Source organism: Sabethes cyaneus, chromosome 2 (assembly GCF_943734655.1).
Source record: "Sabethes cyaneus chromosome 2, idSabCyanKW18_F2, whole genome shotgun sequence".
Taxonomy (NCBI): Eukaryota; Metazoa; Arthropoda; class Insecta; order Diptera; family Culicidae; genus Sabethes; species Sabethes cyaneus.
Genome location: NC_071354.1, coordinates 204,961,053 through 204,970,382, shown reverse-complemented (window position 1 = coordinate 204,970,382; position 9,330 = coordinate 204,961,053). Strand labels below are relative to the sequence as shown.

At 42.3% G+C, this 9,330-nt stretch overlaps 1 protein-coding gene across 1 annotated transcript; it reads right to left on the bottom strand.

The window, feature by feature from the left end:
• Positions 1-7,954: 7,954 nt before the first annotated feature.
• Positions 7,955-8,797, bottom strand: LOC128736572 (cuticle protein AMP1B-like). Its single transcript, XM_053831060.1, has 2 exons — positions 8,789-8,797; positions 7,955-8,386 (listed from the first exon to the last, which is right to left on the bottom strand). The coding sequence occupies exons 1-2, from the start codon at positions 8,795-8,797 to the stop codon at positions 7,955-7,957; spliced, it is 441 nt and encodes a 146-aa protein (XP_053687035.1).
• Positions 8,798-9,330: the final 533 nt, after the last annotated feature.

Genomic DNA, 9,330 nt, shown 5'->3' with positions numbered 1-9,330 from the left:
GCGGCGGCGCAGCGCGAAGAACATGCGAATTAATCGATAAATTGCTGATATCGTTGACGATTTCATCGGATTGAACAAACATCGACCAAGATTGATAAAATAAATACAACTGTTGCAGCTCTACTCGAACTAATCGCTGCAACATTTAAATTGCTTTTACTTTCACTCACTTGATGAAATGAGTGTTACACCACCGATTATTATCCGCGATTTATCCGTAATTGTCAACTCATGCTGTTGGCATTTAGTAATGATTGCGGTTCGCAATAAGTATACAGTTATGTAACGGTGCAGATTTGCCATTTCGGTAGTTTAGTGGGTCGCTAAATCTGAATGCACGATTTTGGCACACTTGCTGGTCAAACAAAAAAAACAGCTGTTGCAAAAACCCAAACTTATGGTGCATTTCTGCAGTTGAATAATTTATACTGATGCAGCTTATATCAGCATCGCTTGCCAAACTCTAATAAAATGCGAATAAAATTATTTGGTCATATTCGAATCATTGCAATTCAAATATATTTACTGCAAAGCTAATCAATCGATTTTAATTCTAACAACAATCTAATGCGCAGACACAAAATCCGTCGTCGTCGTCAGCAGCATTGCGTCGGGGCGGCTCGTGCTGTTTCAAGCAGTCGTCTCCATTCAATTTGATCTTTTGTCACTCATTGCCAATTTCCCAGGCGTCTCAGAAATTGCACATGTTTTTCGACCTGGTCGAGCGATCCTATACGTTGAGCGCGCCCCTGTTCCGGTGGGTGCCGGCGGTGGGGTTGTTGAAGGGAATTTTTTTCGTCGCACTGTCGTTTGGCATCCTTGCGACGTGTCCGGCCCACCGTAGCCTACCGACTTTTGTCAGATGTACAATGGAAATCTATCCAAATTCGTCCACCACCTCGAACTTGGCCTCGTCGACTACCACACTTTTGCCTATGAGAGCTCGATCGCGCTCGGTTGCCCCTGCTAACAGATAGAACTTGGTTTTAGACGTATTCACCACTAATCCAACCTTCATTGTTTCACGTTTCAGTTTGGTATACTGCTCAACAACCGCCCAGAACGTCTTTTCGACAACATCATCCCGCATGTTCAAACCCGCACGTTTAATAATACCTTCAAGCGCGATGCTAAACAGGAGACAGGAAATACCATCCTCTTCTCGAAGTCCCCTGCGTGTTTCAAACGGGCTTGATAACGCGACCGATATTCTTACACAACACTGTACACCACCCATCGTCGCCTTAATCAGTTTTCGTCTATAATTTTCCATAGCCCTTCACGGACGATAGTATCGTAAGCGGCCTTGAAATCTATAAATGGGTGGTGCGTAGGGACTTGGTATTCACGACACTTTTGGAGGATCTGCCGCAGCACAAAGATTAGGTCCGTTGTCGATCGCCTGCCCACAAAACTGGTTTAATAACTTCCCACGAATCTACTTGCTAGCGGCGATAGGCGACAAAAGATGTTCTGAGAAAGCATTTATGGGCAAAGTGGAGAATGGTGATCGCTCGATAAAACTCACTTTCCAACTTTTTGCCCTTCTTGTATTTTTATTTATTCATAGTTGAGCCCGAATCTTACGATCCGGAAAATATAAATGTCTGTTCAGAATTCAGAAAATTGCGGTTACATTCCATTGGCTAGTGTTTGCGAAAATGTTTAATCTTTGTATTGGTTCTTTGAGTTCTTATATTGCATAATATAGCTCGAAGATGTTGTACATAAAAGAGTCAGCCGGAAACTGAAACAAATAGTTTTTATGCTTGCATTGGATTTTATTTATATGAATAACATTATCTCCACTGTGCTGATTTTATAGCTGGGCAAAATGGCTCTTTTCTGTGAGTCGCTCTGAACCGTCCATTGTCTGCCGTGAACCGATTGATATGGTCGGTGTTAAGTCAGACAGAACCGAGTGACAAAATTCTGACTTCGAGAAAAACGTATTCAAAGTTTACTGCATTCGAATTCATCTTATAACTCGGGCTGTTTGCAACATTTATGTAGTCTGATTAGAGTAAAAAGTTGCTTAGAAAATTCTTGATCGTTTGCTGTCATTAACTCATTTTTAAAAATTTTTCGACTTGGTCCGGTCTGATTTAACACCGACCATATGATATCGCGACAAGTAATCCAGTTGAGCAGGCGAGTCGAGCAGTCGAATCAAGCAATCGAGTCAAGCAGTTGGGTTGAGCAGTCGAGTCGAACAGTTGAGTCGAGCAGTCAATTCGAGCAGTTAAATCAAGCAGTCCCGTCGAGCAGTCGAGTTGAGCAGTTGAGTCGAGTAGTCCAGTCGAGTAGTCCAGTTGAGTGTTGAGTCGAGCAGTTGAATGAAGTAGTCTGGTCGAACAGTTGAGTCGAGCAGTGGAGTCAAGCACTCGAATCGTCAAGCAGTCTAGTCGAGCAGTCGGATCAAGCGGTTCAGTCGAGCAGTTAAGTCGAACAGTTCAGTCGGTTCAGTCGAGTAGAAGCGAAGCAGTTCAATCGAACAGTCCAATCGAACAGCTTAATCGAGCAGTTGAATCGAGCAGTCGAGTCGAGTAGTCCAGTCGAGCAGTCTAGTCGAACTGTTGAAACAAGCTGTCCAGTCGTCAGTTGAGTCGAGCTGTCAAGTCGAGCAGTTAAATCGAGTAGTCTAGTCGAGCAATCGGGTTGAGCAGTTGAGTCGAGCAGCCGATTCGAATAGTCCAATCGAGTAGTTGAGTCAAGAAGTTGAGTCCACCAGTTTAGTCGAGAATCGAACGGTTAAGTCAAGCAGTTGTGTCAAGCACTCTAGTCGAGGAGTTTAATCAAGCTGTCCAGTCGAGCAGTTCAATCGTGCAATTAAGTCGAGCAGTTGGGTCGAGTAGTAAGTCGACAAATGTGTCAAGTAGTCGAATCAAGTAGTTAAGTCGAGCAGTTCAGTCGACCAATGAAATCGAGCAGCCTGATCGACCAGTCCAGTCGAGCAGTCCAGCAGTCAACCAGTGACTGAGGTAACCGAGAATACAACCTATTGTTACGAAAGCATGACGTCCTGTCACGGACCTGTTTTTAGTTAGGGGAATTGTGTATAACGTGTCTCCCTGGCCAATTCCCCCCCCCCTTCGTTTTTGCCGAAACAAGCGAAATTAAAATGCAAAACCACCCAGAAATCATAGAATTTGATGGAACCAGCCTACTATGCAAGTATGACAGTTGTCACGTGCTGTAGAAACAAAATAAAAATAAATTTGTTTTTGAGCAGCTTCCGATGCAACTTTTTGCGTTGTTTCCATAAGCTATTTTCTTGTCAAAATCTATAAATACCCAGTTGTTGCGATTCGATTGCGTGAAGTGAGCTTCAAAACGACATCCCTGCCAAAAAACGGTATGAAACGCTTGATTTGCTTTAATATTTAATATTTTTTTCAAATAAGTAAAAGCAGGCCAATATGCCTCACCTACGTTGGTGCAATTTGCCCCCTTGCAAATGTGGCTTTAAACATAAGTAAATAGATCTAAGTTGAAGCCAATTACCATTATTCAATTCAATTAACATTATAGAGTAACCGGAATAATTATTCTAGGTAATTCAACTACGCGGTGCAAAATGCCACAGCTGCAGTATAATGTGCCCCATGCAGAAAAGAATAAATGGACCAGAAGATCGACACTAGGTTTATTTTATATAAAAAACGATATTTTGAAAACAACGGAAATAGTTTTACTTTCTGCAAAATAAGTTTGGTCTATCACTGGTAGAAATACTTATATTACCACATTGGGCATAAATGCAGGTGGGGCATTTTACCCCGCGCAAAGGAGAAACACTACATTTAGGTGGCTTTATTAAAGAATTCCTAGCATATTTATTCTACAATACTAAATGAAATGAACGTTTTCCCAATGATTATGATAGAAATCTGATCGGAGAATGAAATATTCACTGCTTGCAACTGCGATTTAAATCAAATCACCAAAACAATAACAAAGAGCAGGGCGGCCAATTCATACAAGTTTCAGCATATTCAGGGTTGCCAGTTGTTCAAATTAAAAACTAACCCCGTTAGTTTGCACGAGCAATCGTTCAAACAAATGGGGGTCCACTGTATTCACGACTGTTATATTCCATGCCATCTGCCTTATTGGCTCGTGGAAGCCATAATTGGTGCGGTGCGTATCAACCCGTTTGGGCATATTACTCCCTCCTTCCACTCATCCACCTGCCATTCCATTCCACCTACCTGATTCCTTCTTACGTTACAACTGCAACGAACCTGCAATCAGCAAAGTTCACATTGTTGGCGATTATTCCTCCGATTGCTGCTGTCGTGTACATCAAGGATACATTGCCCGCAGTACTAAAGAGTCAAACAGAATGCAGCGTCAACGCGTCCGTCTGACAGTTTTCCCATGTGTTTACTGTCAAATTGACGCTGACGGATGCATTGCCGGAGCATTGTGTTTGGGCCTTAAGGGAGTCCCCGAGCAACCCGAACAAGTCGAGTTTCCCGATACTTCCTGTCTACATATTCATCGAGTTCCCACTTCCCAATGGTTCCTGCCAACAGAGTCGTTCTGGTCATTCGGTCGTGGTTGGTGACGGGATTTTCCGACAACCACTCTCAGGCAAGTACGGTGCCGTTTTGAACGTGACTTCTCCGGATCTTTCGAACACTTCCAACTCAACGATCTCTTGGACAATCATCGCCTGGAGGTCATTTGGGGCGCATTTAAGTTGACCTTTCAAAAGCTTTCGAGTCCCGGCCCGCGTCCATCAGTCGTGTTGTGTAACGCAAAAGGAGTGTTATTTCGGAAGTCTCAACATTCACCAATGACACGGATGGCATAAGAGCGTTATATTGGAATGTGCGAGGTTTAGGAACTAAAGTAGACAATCTGTTCCTTTCATCTAATGACTACAGCTGATCAATCTAACCATGTTAACTGAGACCGGATTAGATGGCTGCATCAATTCGTTTCAGCTGTTTGGATCCGCCTAACGTTGTTTGGATCGATAAACGTTGATATCGATGTGATCGTAGCTCGTAGAATAGTCACAAAAACTCTTTTGGTGACGTATTGGCTGCCGTTGCTGAACAGTTATCTAGTTCGACGGTCGATCTAAACTATGGAAGTTTTTGTCGAACAAGTCTGTGTTTCAGTTGTTATCAGAGGCACCAAGTTTTCCCCCGAATATCCGAACACCTCGATCAGCACTGAATTGTCAGGGCCGACCTTGAGTGCTAGCCGTTTGAGAAGAGGTTAGTGTTTCCGACCTTCAAGATCACCGACGGTGTCTGACCAGCGTTCGAGGTTTTGTTTCGGTCGGTCCTCCACCGGCCAGTAATATTGTAGCAGTTTACATCCCTCCCGATAGAAGTAAGGTAGTCAGGTTCAGAGACGAGCATATCCTTTCAATCCGTGAGTAACGTGAGAAAAGGGCGTCTGACCACAGAATTCTGATTTACGGTGATTACAACCAACCGCAAATTTCCTGGTCTAATGGAGAGGATGGAGTACAGTACGACAATTCCCTCCTGCTTCCTGCTGCTAGTGTCGCTGTGGTTGATGGATTCGAATTCCTAAGCTTAAAACAAGTAAATCCACTGAGAGTTCGTTCACAACTTGGACGAACACTCGACTTCGTTTACTGCCGGTCCCGTATGTTTCCCGTATTCAGGAAGGGAGGAAAGCGAGATGTAAGAAACTATAGGGGCATTACAAGTCTATCTGCTGGATCAAAGCTTTTTGAAATCATCGTCAGTAGTGTAATTCTGAACAGCACCAAAAACTATATTGCAATAGACCAGCATAGCTTCATGCCGGGTCGTTCTGTGTTGACTAACTTGATCGAATTCACAACTACTTGCATCTCACAAATGGAAGTCGGAACGCAAATCGAATCTAGGTACACAGATATTAGGGGGCGCGTTTGATGCAGTAGATCATCAAATACTCTTGCACAAACTCTCTAAACTGGGTGTATCTGATAGACTGACTTCATGGTTGAGCTGAAAACTAACAGACCGTACTTTGCGTGTCAAGCCGGATTCGGATTCCACAGTTTCACGTGCATTCCGTAATACTTCTGGTATCCCACAAGGCAGTAACTTGGGTCCTTTGCTATCCACATTATATTTTAACCATATTGATTTTCTGCTGGGTTTCGGATGCGTACTGGTATATGCCGATGATTTAAAGATCTTTCTAGTCGTGAAATCTGTCGACGATTGCCACCGATTGCAAACACTGCTGGACACCTTTGCTGATTGGTGTAATAGAAACAAGCTAACAATAAGTATCGCTAAATGTGAAATGTGTAGTTACAATATTTCATCGTTGTAATGTACCTATCTCATTTGACTATCGGATAAAAGGAGTTGTTCTCGAACGCGTCGACCAGATTAATGATCTTTCAGTTCTGTTGGATAGCAAGCTCACGTTCAACCAATAGTATACTGCTGTCATCTCTATAGCTTCGCAGCATCTGGAACTCATCACAAAAATCGCTCGGTACTTTAAAGATCTGCATTGCTTGAAGGCATTGAACTACCCATTAGTATGACCAATATTTGAAAACGCGTCAACCCCTCAAGAGAGCGGTTGAACAGAATGCAGCTGTCTCTCGCCGCGTCTCGAAGAGGCTCAAGAGTGTCCCCGAGATGCACATGAAACACATCACTCGATCCAATATAGTTCTGATCGGTCACGTTAGTTGATCCAGTCAGTTGTTTTCTTGTGTTATCTGCCGTAGTTGGTGTTGGTTGACTGTATCGTTTGCTGCTTTGAAGTTAATAAAGATGTGATGCGCGGCGCCTCCATGAAACCCGACTGATAATTCCTTACGAAACCTTGTGCTATCGGTGACAGTCGGCGTAACAAGATCTGGAAGAGTGCGTTATAGACGGCGTATACCAGCGCTATACCGTGATTGTGGAAGCAGTCGAACCGATCACCCTTTTTATTGATGGGTCTTCAGTAAACTGATTTCTCGTTTGACTTCTTAGAGATCTAGTACCAAGACATTACTATCTTCCCTGGCCACTTCTAGGTTAACTTCCGTTCCACCTCCTTTTGCAACTTCGCCATTAAGGTGTTCATCGATGAACTGCTTGCACCTGTTGACCACCTCGCGCTTGCTTGTGATTAGAAACACATATTAGGATCCGGTATGTAGTCTTAAAATCCGGTTTCGGTGTGTAGACTTAAAATCCGTAATTTTCTTTTTATTTTACACAAATTTTTATAGTATGTTTTGTTGCTGTTTCTCGGTGAAATAAAATTTTATTACATCAACAAAACGTATTATATATGCTAAAATCCGTAAGCCCGTCAGTATTTTTTCAAAATAATGCAAATACATCACTAGCATCAGTATAAAAGCTCGCCTTAAGTAAATTTGTAACCTGAGCAATCGTGAAAATGATACTTAATTTAGATCTTAGAGTCTTGGGAAAGCGTTCTTTTGGTAGTTCTGGTTTGTAGTAAACGGTTATTTAGAATTTATATTGAAAGGGTGGTTTAAATATCAAAAGACGAATTAAACATCTTTTGACTATACCCAAGAAGCCTAATATTTTCAAACATAACAATATTAAAGTTTAATTACAAATAGAAGAAAATTTCTTTCAAATTTTTTTTATTAATAGAAATCAGTTTATTCATTTTTATAAATCTCTTCTTTATTTATTTATTTATCGGTTTGTTGTACTAAACGTATCATAAATGCACATATTTTCGTATCCAAGTTATTCACATTTGGCTTGCTATCTTACCATAATCTCGAACAATCATCCCACAAAGAAAGGCCATCATTGTTTTTTGCAATCATGATTAACTAGTCCAGCTAAATTATCCTACGTTTAGGTTCTCCAAAGACTTCATGCTTGAATTTTACAAAGTGAGGTTATGGATAACTATTAACCTTAAAACAACAACCTATCAACGTACGCAAGCACCAATCCTTTGCACTCGACTTATTCTATTAACCCTGCGTTGCCCTTAAACGAGCGATTGTCGCATCCAGCGTAGCAACATCTAGCCCCGAGTCGGGAGTTGCGGCTGCTCGAATTTGCTCTAACGATTGAATGACGTGATCCGGCGCCGGAGGTTCCACCGGCAAATGATCTCCTTGCGGCTGGAAACCATACTCGTCGGCAAGATAAGTCAACTGCACCCGGGAACCGTCGGGACTCAGGTAGGAGAAATATCCATTTGCGTACTTGCCCGCTTCCCCTCCGGATTGCGATGCGCTGATACCGTTGCTAGTTTCGTACTTGTAGCTGTACGTACCGTCCGGATTGAGGTCAAAATCGTTCACTAGGGCGACGGCCGAACGGTCGTCGTTATTGCTGCGGCCACCGAAACCATGCTGAGGTAGGGCCAACGCTGTCACCAACAGCAATGAAAACGAAAGCTGCAAGTGGATACGGAAGTAAAATGCTTGATCATTTCTGGTTCTTTACGTATTGGGTGCTATCATAAGGTAACAGACTTGACAACTTTTGAATACTTTGAATCAGAGTCCTAAACCAAAAAGTCCAATATAGGCTTATGTTTACGTTTCTTTCACCACAAATAATTTTGAAAACCACAAATCATAAAAAAATTAAATGAACTGCACACAACACTTATTTGATATATAATACTTAGAATAATTGATATTTTCCTTAATTTCTTGTATCTTTACACAACACAAAAAAATGTATTCATAATTCACTAACCAATTTTGACCACATTAGGCTAAAGTACAGCACAATTCGCGTACGATTCTTCTTCTCTGGAAAATATATTCAACTGAAAGACGAATTTCACTAACCCGAAGCATTTATATGTCAGAGGCTAGAAACAATCCAAAGCGTCTCTACTATAAGAACCGCGGAAATCCAAAGCCTAGCTTCGATTTCCCCCACTTTTTGAAAAAGCGCAAACATGCTGTCGCTGGCTGGCGCTGCTGGTGATGAACGCTAAAACTGTACGAAAAAAACCCCGTGATCCCATTAATCAATTCGAACTTGGGCAGCAATAAAACGTGATAAAAACCGAGCAAGATCTTTCGGTCATGATTCGAAATGTCACTGACAGATAAATTTCTCACGCGGTTTACTGACCGAATTACTCCGGTGGGGGCACTTGGTTCTAATTGGGACCCGTGTCGCACGAAGCCGCGGAGAAAAAAAATCGTACTTTCACTCCGATCCTCATCTGCATTCAAAGAAGCAGCGCTGCCGCTGGGGCACCATCATTTGATTACATTTATTTTGAAGGACTACCACTTCTCGTCGTTTGGACCAGATCAAGTTTGATTTTAGAGTGTTTTGATTTAAAGTCATTCGACGCATCCTGACCGAGCAGTCTTCG